The sequence below is a fragment of the Sminthopsis crassicaudata genome, chromosome 3, assembly GCF_048593235.1.
Source record: "Sminthopsis crassicaudata isolate SCR6 chromosome 3, ASM4859323v1, whole genome shotgun sequence".
NCBI classification, from domain to species: Eukaryota; Metazoa; Chordata; class Mammalia; order Dasyuromorphia; family Dasyuridae; genus Sminthopsis; species Sminthopsis crassicaudata.
This window is the reverse complement of record NC_133619.1, coordinates 162,152,181-162,167,512: the sequence shown is the minus strand read 5'-3', so window position 1 is coordinate 162,167,512 and position 15,332 is coordinate 162,152,181. Positions and strand designations below refer to the sequence as shown.

General features: G+C 38.8%; 1 protein-coding gene and 1 pseudogene across 1 annotated transcript in view; one reads left to right on the top strand and one right to left on the bottom strand.

The window, feature by feature from the left end:
• Positions 1–13,201, bottom strand: part of LOC141561942 (biogenesis of lysosome-related organelles complex 1 subunit 2-like) — an 85,494-nt pseudogene extending 72,293 nt beyond the window's left edge.
• Positions 13,156–15,332, top strand: part of ARGLU1 (arginine and glutamate rich 1) — a 28,972-nt gene continuing 26,795 nt past the window's right edge. Inside the window, exon 1 of the mRNA XM_074299500.1 lies at positions 13,156–13,790. Coding sequence (XP_074155601.1) covers positions 13,444–13,790 — 347 coding nt within the window. The 5' untranslated portion in view covers positions 13,156–13,443. The remainder of the gene's footprint in view (positions 13,791–15,332) is intronic.

Genomic DNA, 15,332 nt, shown 5'->3' with positions numbered 1-15,332 from the left:
CAATGATCTCTAAGGTCCCTTCTGGCTCTATAATTGTAAGTAATTACTTTACTGCAGACCCTAACTTAATATACTTAGACCCACAGAACCAGGTCATCATAGAAATTAATAAATTCCATATTGCTATGAGGCCATTCCTCCACATGTCCATTAGCAATAAATAACTAAATTCACTGTGGATCTTCCTGATGTTCTATTAGCCTTCCTATAATATATATGGTATAAGGGAAGGAGAACTACCATTGGAGTTTACTACCTGTGTGACTTATACATAGCTTGTGAGCCAGACCAGAGAACATTAATCATGATGACAGCCCTACTAGTCATCAAAGAAATTTGTTAAAATTTAATCCACTTGTCCATCCACAACTACAAGAACTATAGCTTTTATCCTCAATTATTTTTCATGGTCTTTACTCTGTACACTACAATTTCTATAATTAATGCTGACTTAGGGATGTGTGGCCTGCAAGGAACCATGTTAGTATACAAAGACCAGCCACCTTTTCACTCTTGGGCAGCACTTAAGTGTAGGGATCCTGGACTGGCTAGCCTACTACAATTATTACACTAACACACCTTCTTAAAATGCAAATAAGATGATAACATTTCTCATTCTCACTCAGATGATGATCTCTAGGCTCATTAACAGTGACTATATATTCCTTCCACGTGATCTTCTCAATGCTCTACTTGCTTTGCTTTGATATGCATAATATGATGCTTTTAGAATCTAGAAAATCTAAATTTAAGTCCTTCCCAGACATTATCTCTGTATTTAAAAACAAAACAAAACAAAACAAACAACCCTAAACCTTCTCAGTAGTTAAATGAAGCAGTAGGACTAAATGGCCTCAGAAGTTTTGTTTCAGATATACGTTGATTTATGGCTCCAGATAAATGATCTTGTGATCAGTTTTTAACTAAACATCTCAAAGCCCTGTCCAAGGCCCACGACAATGAAAGGACCAGAAAATTACCTCACATGGGAAATAACCTCAAAAACACAACTGGAGTTTCCTCTAAAATAGGGGAATTTTTATTTTAACCTTGTGTTATGATCTCCTTTGGCAGGCTCCTGAAAGCCATGGATCCCTTTTCAGAATGATGTTTTTAAATATGTAACATAAAATATATTGAAATATAAAGAAAACCAATGGGGGCAGCTAGGTGGCACAGTGGATAGAGCACTAGCCCTGAATTCAGGAGGACCCAAGTTCAAATCTGGCCTCAGACACTTAGCACTTCCTAGCTGTGTGACCCTGGGCAAGTCACTTAACCCCAGCCTCAGAGGAAAAAAAAAAAAAAAAGAAAAAAAAAAAGAAAACCAATTATATTGAAATAGAATTATCTTTTTTCCCCCTGAGGCAATTGAGGCTAAGTGACTTGCCCAGGGTCACACAGCTAGGAAGTGTTAAGTGTCTAAGACCAAATTTGAACTCAGGTTCTCCTGACTTCAGGGCTGGTTCTCTATCCTGTCACCATCTAGCTGCCCCAGAATTACCATTTTTTAAAACCAAATTGCTAAATGCCTGTTATTGTTCTAGACCCAGTGTCAGCTGCTAGAGATACAAAAAGGTGCAAATGACAGTCCTTGACTTTAAGGATCTTACATTATAATGGGGTAAATAACATGCAAACAAATATATACAAAGCAAACTATATACAGGACAAGTAGGAAATAATTGAAGGAGAGAATTAAAGAGGATTTGAGGAAGCCTTCTTGTAGGAGATGAAATTTTAGTTGGAACTTAAAGGAAGCCAGGGAGGTCTGCAGTCAGAGCAGGTGAGGGAGAGCATTCCAGACATAGGGGACAGCCAGAGAAAAATGATGTTGGATATGCTAGTGATGTCTTGGGGAGCTAGCTGGGTATTGACCAAGAGCCTGAATTACTTACTGATTGGTTGTTGTCCTTTGTTCTCAAAAAGGATCAAAATGACATCACTATGTTAGAATCAAATTAACAATGTGTCTGACTGTGGCTGGTCAGACCAATATGAGCTCAGAGTGCTCTGCCATAAGTCAGACACAAATAATCCACATGAACATTTGGGTAGATTCTCTAATTTTATACATCTTGTGTTTCTTTTGGTCTAATTCAATTCTGCTTTGCTCATGGAGCACAGCACCTTCTCTGTTGAGGACACTCCATGCTGGGAGGTCCTTTGTCAGTGTCTCCCATTTTATATAATTGATTCTAAAGTTTTTAAGAGAATTACTACATATTATCTGGAAACCTAGCTACTCCCTGAGGCAAGCAGAGAGGAGTACTGATAGGATTATTAGTGGATCATTTTGATTTTGATTACGCCTTTTATTTAAATGGTTTCCATCCCAAGTGGAAGTCTCCCATAGAATTCTTAGATGAATTCTTTGCATTGACAAAACCATCATAACTCCACAGATACTGTATCCAATCAGAACCAAGTCATGATGTCAAACATCTTCCTCTGCTCCTACTCCCAAATTATATTTCCACGTAAAAAAGACCTACTGTAATTTCCTTGCTAAGTCTTTTTAGATGCTAAATCCCTTTTAGGGTTAGCCTTGCCAGTCAATGAGGTAATCTCCCCCAAACCCCTTTTTAGAGTTAGTTTGCTAACTTCTATTAGAATTTAGCTGGCCTTGTTTCAAAAAAATAAAAAGTTTTTTAAAAAAATAAATAAAAATTAAAAAAAAAAAAAAGAAAGAATTTAGCTGCCCAGTCAATGGCACAATCCCACCTCATTTCCCCCCATAGTGGTGTCTTCTTCCTGGTCACTGCTAGGGAACTTGTCTTTCCCCTTATTAATGGCTAAAACCCTTTTTTCCTTGCTAGAGACCCTTATAGATTTAGCCTATTCTTAGCAGAGTAATAAAATATTTGTCTCTTGATTTGGAGAAGATCTAAGCCTATAAATTCTTTTGAGACAACCTGCAATACCAGATAGTAACCTCATTACAACTTTGGGATATCACCCCATATTTCATTATTTTAGAGGGTGATCTCAACATTTTGATGGCCCTGTATAGGGAGAGCCTGTCTCTATTCTGTAACCTCCACACTGGGGTACAACTTGTCCTTGTGGAAAGGAAGTTATAAGCAGGTTTACATTTCCTGCTATAGTATAACTGCCAAACTCCTCAGATGAGAGGACCTCAAATCAAGGGTACATTTGTGCCTTCCATCTTCTACTGGATCATGATCTCTGAGGAAAGACTGCTAGGGGTCAAGTTAGGCATCTTCCATTTGTCCCAAAGCAACCATTTCTATCTATACCAGGACAAAGCATTTTCTATCTCCTACTGCCAACCCAATCTCTCAAATGTGATATGGAGAATTTAGAATGTTAAGAAGACAAAACTTAACTTCCACTTTAGGCTTTCCACCTCCTGATGTGCCTGTCCTTTGACAGTAAAAAAAAAAAAAATGATATCTTCTATTCAATATTGAACATTCTCATACCTGTTGTACCCTTCACATCCCAAGAACTCTAAATTCCTGTAAATTATAATCCAAATGTATTCCACACCCTTTACCACCTGATTCTTCATTCCTATCTATCTCCCTCAATACTTCCACCCCAAAGTTTTATTTTAAATCCATCTAAGCCTTATAAGCAACAAAGTTCTCTTCATTTAAAAGTTGCTACTCTTCCATTTTTTATACCTATTAGCTGTTACTTGAATTTGGCTTTCCCACACATCCTCCCTGGCCACCCTTCCCAGTACTGATTACACTTTTATTCATTCTAACCAATTCACTGGTCAGGACAGGGGAATTCAATACTTCTTTCTGTATATTACCAATTCCAGATTGTCTCTTTTCTGCCATCAGTGAGCCTGGAAGGAAAAGCTTTTGAGGTTCTTGCTATTCATAAAATCCTGGTATCTCTGGGTTACTCCTTTTCCTTCCTCAATGAATTTGAAACCTGATTCATAATTTTTCTCTCCTCAACTCCTGCTCTCTTACTAGGGGACTTCAACATATATATCGATTCTCTCTCAAATACCCTAATCACACCATTCCTCAATCAACTTATCTCCCATGAGCCACTCCTTCACTCTACTTCAGCCACACACAAAGAGAGCCATACTCTCCAACTTGCCATCAAGTACAAATGTACCACCTCTATGGTCAAGAATTCTGAAAAATCCCTAACCTTTTCACAATTTGTTGCCTTTGCACTTACATATGTGCTGCTGAACAAAGGGGAAAAGTATGTAACCCTTCTAACTGGTCCCACTACGAATTTATGTTGCTTAACTTCAACTGGTCTCTCACTGCTAATAGGCAATCTTATAAGACCTCCCTTATCAGCTCAACACCCCACTCTCCAATGTAGTTTTTCCAAATCTTTTCATTCCTCTTCAAACCTCCCATGGCTCTCCTATCCCCATTTTCTCAGCTGAGAACCTTGCCTCATAGTTTTACAAAAAAAAAAAAAAAAAAAAAAAAAAAGTAAATAGATAAAAGAGACCATTTTCTATGAACTCCTTTTTTCCCCCTCTTCCTCATCTCCTACCACTCATATGCCTTTTGCCACTTTCTCCTGCTTCATTTCTATTTCACATGATAAAGAGGCCTTGTTCCTTGCCAAGGCTAAGCCCTCTACTTGGTCAGATGATCCTATTGCATCCCAACTCTTCTAACAGATTGCTTTTTCTGTCATCTTTATTCTTTCACTTATTTTCAATCTCTCTCTCTCTCTACTGGCTTATTTCCTACTTCCTACAAAGAGTCCCATGTCTCCCCTATCCTGAAAAACAAACAACCAACCAAAAAAAAAACCCCTCTATTTACTTGATCCTTCCATCCTTAATTATATATCCTCTATCTCTTATGTTCATTATAGCAAAATTTTTTGAAAAGCACTCTACAATAAGTGCTTCTCCTTTCTCTCCTCTCACTTTCTTATTAACCCCTTACAATCTGACTTTCAACCATATCATTTCATCTCTCTAAAGTTATTAATGTTCTCTTAATTGCCAAATTCAATGGCCTTTTCTCAGTCCTCATTCTTCTTGACCTCTCTACAGTCTTTGATATTGTTAATCACTCACTCCTCCTTGACACTCTCTTGTTTCTAGATTTTGGGAATCTCACTATCTCCTCATTTTCTCTTTACCTATCTGATCTTCTGTCTCCTCTCCTGGTCTTCCTCCAATTATGTCTTCTAACTGTAGATGTCCCTTAGGGTTCTGGTGGGGCCCTCTTCTCTTCTCCCTCTCTACTACTTTATTTAAGGATTTCATCAGCTCCCAAGGGTTAATTACCATTTCTTTGCTGAGTATTCTATATCCCTGCCCTCATCTCTCTCTGCTGACCTACAATCTCTAACTTCCTTCTAGACAACTCAAACTGGATATCTATTAGATAGCTTAAATTCAATACGGCCAAAACAGAACTCATCTTTCTGCCAAAACCCTTCTACTAACTACCTTCCCTATCATTATAGACAGCAATACTACCCTTCTAGGCCCTCAGGCTCACAATTTAGGAGTCATCCTGGATTCCTCATTATCTCTTACCCTATCTCCCCCACCCCATATACAAACTGCTGCCCAAACCTAATGATTTCACCTTTGCAACACTTTTCAAATTATATTTTCTCCTTTCCTTTCGCAATGTCATCACTCTGGTACAGGTCTTCATTATCTTCCCCCTTGATTAGTGCAATAACCTGATGAGTCTTTCTTCTTCAAGTTTCTCCCTCCTTTCCAATCCATCCTCCATTCAGCCATTAAAGTGACTCCCCTCCCCGCCACACACACATACATATAACTCAAATGACTTTCTATTGCCTCCAAGAGCAAATAATGTTATGGCTTGATTAGAAAAGTGCAAAGAGAAAACTATCCTTAGAAGCCACATGTTTGGGTAACAAAATGAAGCACCAGAAATGTTTGAAATTCCAGGATTATTTAGAGAGAAATGAGAATCTCAGAATGAATGATACAAAGTTTGGCTTTCAGTGTTCTTGTTATGCTTGTAATATTTGACAAGGATTAAAATGGTCAAGGGCGATTATGCTAGGATGTAGTTAGTTTTAGGAGTGAAAAAACTGTCTCTGCTTCAAGAAAATTACATGACATTGGGCAAGGCCTGTGTACAGAAGCTAAGATTTTTCTAGACTCTCTGAATTCAATAATAATTTTAAGACATAGTATTTTCTGAAGGTTATGTGAAGCTAATGGGAAAGAAACTCTATCTCCTTATGAATCCCTAAATGAAAGGAAAGATCAATTGATTTACAAATTGTGCTGACTACTCAGCTTACTAAGAGGTTAATTGACTCTTAGTGCTATTAGAAAAAAAAAAAAAATTCAGAGCCAAAATGACAATGGAGCCCAACTTTTTCATCACTGGGGAGGCAAGGGAATACGGAGAAAAACTGAGGGAGACATTTAGAATCCCAGAGTGTCAGTTTAGAAAGCTGCCTTAGAAACAAAAGGGAAAAAAAAAAAAAAAAAAAAAAAAAAAGATCTTCATGGGTTCTATTTTCATTTTCCAACTAATTTGCTCATGGCAGTAATTGATAAAAAAATAGTATAGTCTTTGATCTTAAGAAGCTCATAGTCTAATAAACAATATCAACACTGCTTATGACTGACTGCGGATACCAGAATATTTACAGAAATAAGGCATTTTTCACAAATAACTAGAATACAAGCTAAAATGTGATAAAGACATATTTACTATGTTAGAGCATTTGACAATATTATGCAGGAGATATGATACAAGGTTCAAGTTGAAAAAAATTCCCTGTGGCTGGTGCTCCAAGTGTTTCTCTTTGGGAATACATTTTGCTATTTTTATCAAGCTTGGAATACTACAGAGACATCTAGAAAAGGTCTAGAACCATTCACTTTGGCCTTAAGAATATGCACAGGAAATACCAAGTGGATGAACAATGTCTAATTGTATAGATTATGACATGCAGTTAGATAGACAATCTATAGAACTCATATATCAGAATGTATATCTCATATAGATAATACAAATGAACAATGAGTAGGATCTAGAATTAAGCAAGAGGATTGACTGGGATTTTTTTCAACTTGAAGCATCCCAAACTTCTTCTAGAAATAAAGGCCCATCTTTTTAATGCCAATGTGCTACCATTATTTTTGTATGATTGAGAATCATGAAATACTACAATGACTAAGGGAATTAAAATGACTATTATTCAGATGGCATGGAGAGGTTCAAGGTAGATGTCAACAGATTGCCACCCACAACAAATAAGGAGAAATTATAATCAAAAAAAGAAGAGCTGGTCATGTGTTAAAACAAACAAACAAACAAACAAAACCCTTTCCATAGTGGGGAAGGGAAGAGACAAGACTTTTTTGTGTCTCTGCAGAAGTCAATCTGACATGTACTGTTTCTATTATGGCTATATTGCCATAGCAACATAACCAGGCTAGAAAATCAGGCCTGACATCACTCAGGTATATTATATTAAGTACCCTAAAAAGACAGAAGCATGGTGGAAAACATGTGGATAACAATAAATGGAAAGAGAAACAAAAGCAAATTTGTCATTGAAGAACATGGCAGATCACTTAGGCAGAAAGATGAAGTAGATAAGGAGATAGAGATTACAAGCCTGACACAGATATGATACCATAGTGGAGGGAGTGATGGAGGCTTCAGTTTTCCAGACCAAAAGCATAGTAGCTATATAACTTTTTGACATTCCTTGATGATTATTTAGCCTTCAAAAAACTGAAGAATCAACAGAAAATTTCAATTTAGATCTAATTTTTGCCAAGGAGAAATTGATTGCTAAGGTAGAAATAATGAGAACTTTGAGATGTGTTTGTGATGAAAAAGAACACTGTACATAGTCTGATTTACTTCCTATGTTTTGGGAGTGCAGACTTTAAAATTTTCAGAGGAACAAGAAGTATCTCATAGACTAAAATTAGATAGAAAAGGGATAAGAAATTCTCAAGAATGAAATTCTAAAGGGAAATAATTCTGTTGAATGGGAGGAAAAATGACAGTTGTCTAAAGAGACTGATAGAAATACATAAAGAAATCAACAACTAAATTAGATTTTTAAAAGGAATGTGCTTTTACATACTGAAGTAAGGGTTGATAAAATAGGATGAAAATAAGCATTGCCCAATCCTATAAAGAAAGTCAGGAAGGATAATGCTTAGGATGATCTGAAGCTGGTGAAGAAAACTAAAAATGAGGAATTTCCTCTCCTCTTTCTCCCCTCCCCTCCTCCCCCCCCCAACTATGTCAAAAAGATCTGAAAAGGAAAAAGAGGAACACTTCTTGGACTAATGGGACAATCATAACTGGCAACAGAGGAAAGGAAAGCTACTCAATTGTTATTTTGCTTTTATTTTTCTGTGATAAGGGTGATGACCTTTGTGATGAAATGATAAAAGAAAAAAATACCAGTAGAGAGCTGATTCAAAAAGTAAGGAGATAGTAAGACACTGTCCAGTTTCCCATAATGAATTCAAGTCACTTGACCCAAAGGAACTACATCCTAGAGGTCAGCAAAGAAGTTAGAGCCAGATAGAGAGAAAAGAGAGCTGATGAAGTCACCAAGTGAAACAATGTAGAAGGAAAAGAAAAAAAGGCCCAGATCACAGGAATACCCAAAGTTAAACCTAATGATGATCGAGTATGAAGAAGAGAATAATCAATTGTGTCAAAAACTACAGAGAAATCAAGGAGAATGAGAATTGAGAAAAGGCCTTTGGATTGGACAATTAACAACTTTTTTTTTTTTCTTCTCCATAGTATTTTATTTTTCCAAATAAATGTAAAGATAGTCTTCATCACTCTTTTTTTATAAGACTTGTGTTCAAATTTTTCTCCCTCCTTCCCTTACACACTCCCTTACCATGACAGTAAGCAATCTAATATTGATTAAATATGTACAATCTGATTATTAGTAACTATAGAGAGATTCTGAATGAATGTGTTGAGTGACAGGAGAGGAAGTAGATATACCTGTTGTAGCCTTCTCAAGAAGTAAAATATGAAGCAAGATTTTCATGTGAAAGAGTGAGAGAAGAGGGAATCATGGGAGTTTTGAAAAGGAATGAAAAGATTTGGAACAATGGCTGTGGTTGGTGGGACAGTGAGTTGATGAGGAAGGGGTAGGAGAATTGGCTTGTACTAGTGATGGTTCAGTTGAAGTTATATAACATACATTTGTAGTAGATTCAGATGAGTCTACTCTTATCTTTCTCCACTTTTGTTAAGGAATGGTAAAGGGGGGGGGTCTCCTTTTTGAGTTGTCATATTTTCTAGAAATACTGAACCAGAATATGCAGGAGGCCCTGAATGGATCAGGAACACCTGCCTTCCTCTCTCTCTCCAGCTGACATAATATGTTGTTTGTTTACATCCCAAACAGGTAGTCAAGATTGGCACCAGTCTGCATTAGGTTGGGAAACTGTACAGTTGGAATGCTTTTTGATAAGCAGACCATCATAACTTCTTGTTCTAGCAATTCCCAAGGGAAAAGAATGCTACTTTTGCCTTGGCCTTACCCCTACCCTCCAGAATGGCTTTTATCCTTTTCTCACCTTTATCAAACTTTTCCTCTCTCATGTCATGCCCCTTAAAGCAGAGATTTGTGTTTCCACCTCTTTCCTTGTTCTATTGTTTTAAGTATGCTAACTTTTGTGTGACTTGTAAACCTTTTGGGTTCCACATTCATGTTCATTCCTCTTATAATAAATGGAGTTTTCACCTTTATAATAAACAGAGTTTTCACCTTTATAATAGAGTTTTCACCTAAGTTTTGTGAAATTGTGATTGCCTATTGACACCTTCCACTGAAATTGAACTACTGACCTTGGAACACTAGTTCTCTGAAGGATGCATTTTAGAGTTCAAGTTCTAATGATCAACATGGAGATTTGTTCTAAGGACCATTATCCCAAATCAGCCATAGGTCCTGGAACAAGGGCATATTTCCCTACAAGGCTCCAAGAATATACCTGAGGAGCTATGGGTGATTCTTTAATGACAATGACAATGGCTTAAGCCCCCCACAAGTATGTTTCTTCCCCTCCCCTTCCCCAGGTTACCAATTGGGAAACATTTTAGACAACCTTACATAGTTTTTAGAGTTGAATTTTCAAAACATGGAAAAAAATTTTACATCCAAGGGTTCTGATAAAGGCCTCATTTCTAAAATATATAATTAACTTAAATTCAGAAGAATTCAAGCCATTCTCCAATTGATAAATGGTTAAGAGACAATTTTCAAATGAAGAAATTAAAACCATTTATAGTCATATGAAAAAGTACTCTAAATCATTGATCATTGAGCTCTGAGATACAACTACATACCTTTCAGATTGGCTAAGATGATAGGAAAAGATAATGATGAATGTGGAAGAGGATGTGGGAAAACTGGGACACTAATACATCCTTGGTGGAGTTGTGGACTGATCCAACCATTCTGGAGAACAATTTGGAAAATGTGCATACCTTTTTATCCAGCAGTGTCTCTACTGGACCAATATCCCAAAGAGATCATAAAAAAGGGAAAAGGATGCACATGTGCAAAAATGTTTGTGGCAGCCCTTTATGTAGTGACAAAGAACTAGAAACTAAGTGGATTCTTATCATTTGGAGAACAGTTGAATAAGTTATGGTATATAAATGTTATGGAATATTATTGTTCTATAAGAAACCAGCAGGATGATTTCAGAAAGGCCTGGAGAGACTTACATGAACTGATGCTGTGAAGTAAGTAGAACCGGGAGATCATTATACACGGCAATAAACAAGATTATATGATGATCAAATCTGATGGACATGACTCTTTCCAAAATGAGATAATTTAGGCCAGAGAGAGGACTGTGGAACTGAGTATGGATCAGAACATAGTATTTCCACTTTTTTTTTGTTGTTTGCTTGCATTTTGTCTTCTTTCCTTTTGAATTTTTTTTTGTGCAGCATAATTGTGGAAATATGTATAGAAGAATTGCACATGTTCAACATATTTTGGATTACTTGTCTAAGGAAGCAGGTGGGGGAAGGGAGGGGAAAAATGTTGGAACACAAGGTTTCACAAGGGTAAATGTTGAAAATTATCAATGCACATGTTTTAAAAAAAAGTTTTAATTTTAAAAAAGAAATTAATTTTCACTAGGGTTGTATAGTTAAGAAGGTTTTGTATGAAAGCATCCCAGCCAAAAGTCTATGATATAATCTCCCAAAGATGAATGCAAAGTCCAAAAGAAAGGGAACTCAAACTTTGAAGGTAAATAGCAACTCATAGTTCAATGTTAATAACAGCAACTGGCATTTATATAGTGTTTATTATGTACTAAATGCTTTATGAATATCTCATTTGATCCTCACAACCACCCTGGGAGAGAGATACTATAATTATCCCCATTTTACAGTTGAGGAAACTGAAGTGGATAGAGGATAAGTGGCTTGCCCAGCTAGTCAAGTTTCCCTTAGTGAGGCTTCCTGACTTCAAGACCAGCACTCTATCCACTAAACTGCCATCATACTATGATTGTTGGAAGTCTTCTTGTTCTAAGTGGGATATTCAAGATGTCCCTCCCCCCCTTTTTTTTTTTTTTTTTTACTTTCCTCATTGTGGGACTATGAATCCATGCCTACTCTATACCCGGCTTTTGAAACAGATTTGGCTGTCAGAGGATCTGACAATGCCACTAGGACCCCAATGGGAAGGTGAGAAATCCATTTCCTCCGAGACCTTTTGAAGCTCAAAAGATCATTTTCTGCCCAAAAATGGGATGGGGAGGAGACCTGGCCAAAGTCCCAGGTAAGACTTCTGCTTCCTTTTCTCTATCCCTCCCCAGGCTTGAAAATTTCGGTGATCCGTGATAGGGCACTTCCATCACTGGTTTAAATGTATCCTTTCTTATTGGGTTATGTTTCATTGGTCCCAAAGAAACCCACAATCTGCTGGGAAATCCTAAAAACACAAATAAGAATCTTCTGAGTTTGCAAGAGAAATACCTATGTAATCACATGACAAGGATTGATTACCCTTTGGCTACCTCTCCTCTCACATAGACTCATGGATCTTTTAGATTGTAAGATCTTTTCAGTTTAATCCAACCCTCTTATTTTACAGACCAGGAAACCTGAGGCCATAGGAAACTATAAATGCCTAGAACCCAAGTCCCTGGCACCTAGAGCAGTGCTCCTTCTGCGATACCTCTATCTCCTTGCTCTTAGAACTTTGGCTTAGGCCATTCAACATAGGTCAATTGGGCGTTTGTGTTATGGATACTGGAGGGGTTTGCCATTTCCTTCAACTGGAACTGAGGCAAACTGGCTTAAGTGTAGCCCTGAGCTACAGCTGTATCTGGGACTAGATTTGAACTTAGAAATCTGAGTCTTTCAGACGCCAGCCCTCTATCACTGCACTAGTCTCCCCCAGCTCAACATTAGGTTTCTACCAATGACGAACAGGACCTTTAGGTGCCGGGAATGCAAAACCAAGGCTCTCTCTGCAAGGTTTAACACTCTACACGGCATTAAAGCATGTTAGATTGTTTAAAGGTGCTTTCTTTTTTCATTCAGACCTGATTTCTCCATCTTTACCTCAGGCTTTTTACTTCTTTGAGACAGACGGGATTTTTTCCTCTCCTTGCCTCCTTTTTCTAACTCCCTTTCCCATGCTTATATCTGGAAGCTTCAAAGATGGAAGCAGTTCAATATCTGAATGGACTTAAAAGGAGTATTAGTGACTGACTTTTTAAATCAAAGCACTTGGTTCTGCCGTCCCCCTGTGACTGTAGTTCACCCATACGACAACTTCGGTAAGTGAAACTCTAATCAGATTTTAAGTGTTCATCACCAGATTGAGGCACGGCGAACACCAAACTTAGCTGTTCATATAGGTAATAAACTATGATATGGACATTTGCATATGCAGTCCTCCGGTTCTCTTTTCTCTCCTTCGGTATCTAAACTGTATCTGCTAAGGATTTAAGGAATTAATCTTTTTAATTTTAGAATTCTAGAGACTGTACCAAAACCCCACTAAGCTTCAACACTAAGAAATATGCAACCTTAGGGTTCGTTACCCTTTTAGTTACTTCCGCTCGAGAGCCCGGAAATATCCGAAAGCATTCGTTACGCTCGCAGCTACTTCCGCAATAATCGGAAGGGGGCGGGACAAAGCTGACGGCTGGTTCGACGCATTGCATTGTGGGAAGGGCAGCCGGTGCCGTCGCTGCCATTTTAGGGAAGTCCTGTAGCTGCGGCCTTCGCGTCTGAGGGGGGGGGAAGCCCTTCGTGGCCGTTGTGAACACGGAAGATCGGTCTAAGGCCTACCGGGCCCGCTCCCGGACTTCCGATCTCGGCGGAGCTTTCAGCCAGAGTCCAGAGATAGCGGGAAGAGAGAAATAAGGGAGAGCGAGGCGAGGAGAGAGGGGCCCATAGGCGAAGGCGGCTGAGCCAACAGCGTAGTCGGCCCGCAGAAATGGGCCGGTCCCGGAGTCGGAGCTCGTCCCGCTCCAAGCACACCAAGAGCAGTAAGCACAACAAAAAGCGGAGCCGGTCGAGGTCGCGGTCCCGGGATAAGGAACGGGTTCGGAAACGCTCCAAGTCCCGGGAGAGCAAGAGGAACCGGCGCCGGGAGTCGCGCTCTCGCTCGCGCTCCACCAACGCAGCTGTGTCCCGCCGTGAGCGGGAGCGCGAGCGCGCCTCGTCCCCCCCGGACCGCATCGACATCTTCGGGCGCACGGTGAGCAAGCGGAGCAGCCTGGACGAGAAGCAGAAACGCGAGGAGGAGGAGAAGAAGGCAGAGTTCGAGCGGCAGCGAAAAATGTGAGCCACGGCAGGGATTGGGGGTTGGGGAGAGGGCGGAAGGGATTAAATCAAGGGGGGCAGGAGAAGGAAGGCGGGGATGGTGCGTTCCATACCCCTCCACACAACACCGAAACCCCTCCAAGGAGGTTAGAAGGGGATCCCTCCGGCACGGAGGATTGGACTGAGAGGGAAGCATGTGGTGCGGGCCAGCAAAGGCCTGGAAAGGAGAAAGCTTTTTTGGCGCGAGGAGGGGCGGGAGCTGGGAGGCCCAAGTTCAGGGGGAGGGCAGGGGAAGAGGGGGAGGGGGTAACCATTTTGAGGCGGGCAAATTAGGTTGTCCGGGATGTGGAAAAGGCCCAGTTGGACACTGAATTTTACTTTGGAAATACTGTCCACACAGGGACATTTGGGGAAGAATTTTGTTCTATTCAGGATGGCCCTGAGTGCCTAAGAATGGGGAAGAGAGGTACTGATGCAGTGTAAAACCCAGCAAATTAAAAAAGTTTTTTCTCTCTACTGGTGTGATTACTTATTCTGTTGAGGGGAGATAAAACCTTTCATTGCTCAACTGGGTGTTTTGAATCTTAGATTATTTATTATACTTTTGGATGGAAAATTACAAATAGTAAGGAACTGTAGAAGTCATCTTGTCTACCCTTTTTATTATGCAGGTGAAGAAGTATATACTGTCTACATTTTTAAAAGAGTTTTTTCCTTTTTTCCCTTTTTATTCGTATTTACGTTTATTTCAGACATGCAGTTAACATGCACATTACTGAGCAAAATTGGATTGCAAACAAATGTGCAAATATAACAAGCATTATCAGATAACATAACTGGCCCTGCTGTTAGCTAATAAGCATATTACTGGAACTGGTAAGGAAGAATCATGGAAGAGGACTGCAACCCGTGGCATTTTTCTTTTTAAGCAAGCCAAAACTTTTAGTATCACCGTAATAGCAATACTCTCAAAAGCTCTTCTAAAAGTTTTCTAAGAGCTTTCTTGTCCTCCTTTCTCATCCACATGCAATCATCTGAACTTCCAAAAATAAGATTTTGTAATACTTTTTTTTTTCTAAGAGCTTTCTTTTGTGTTCTTTTAGGAGAAAAAAAATCAAAACTATTTATACTTTTAGTATATGAACTAAATCCCCATATCTATGAAGGGAAAAAGAAAGTAAGTTAATCTTCCTTTAGAATATAACAATTTGATCTGAGTTATACTTTCATTTGTATTGTGTTCAGGTAACAGTGCCTTCTAAAAACTCTATAAAATAATTTGTAGCAAAAATTATCCCTATTTTTAAAGACTCGACTGTGTGCATAGTACTTTTGCCAAGTTAATTGGTGAGATGAGGTTCCAGCCTTTGTGAGGCTTAAGATAATGTAAAAACACAAAATAACATAACCACATATTAAAGGTACAAATAATGCTATGTGAGGTATGGAGAGAGGATGAAGGTTATTATGGATGTAAAGAAGGTAAGGAAAATAAGCAAAGTTTTTTTAATGTGTAAAAAGCTTGGAACCTGAGAATCTCCATGTGAGTTCTGACTTTAA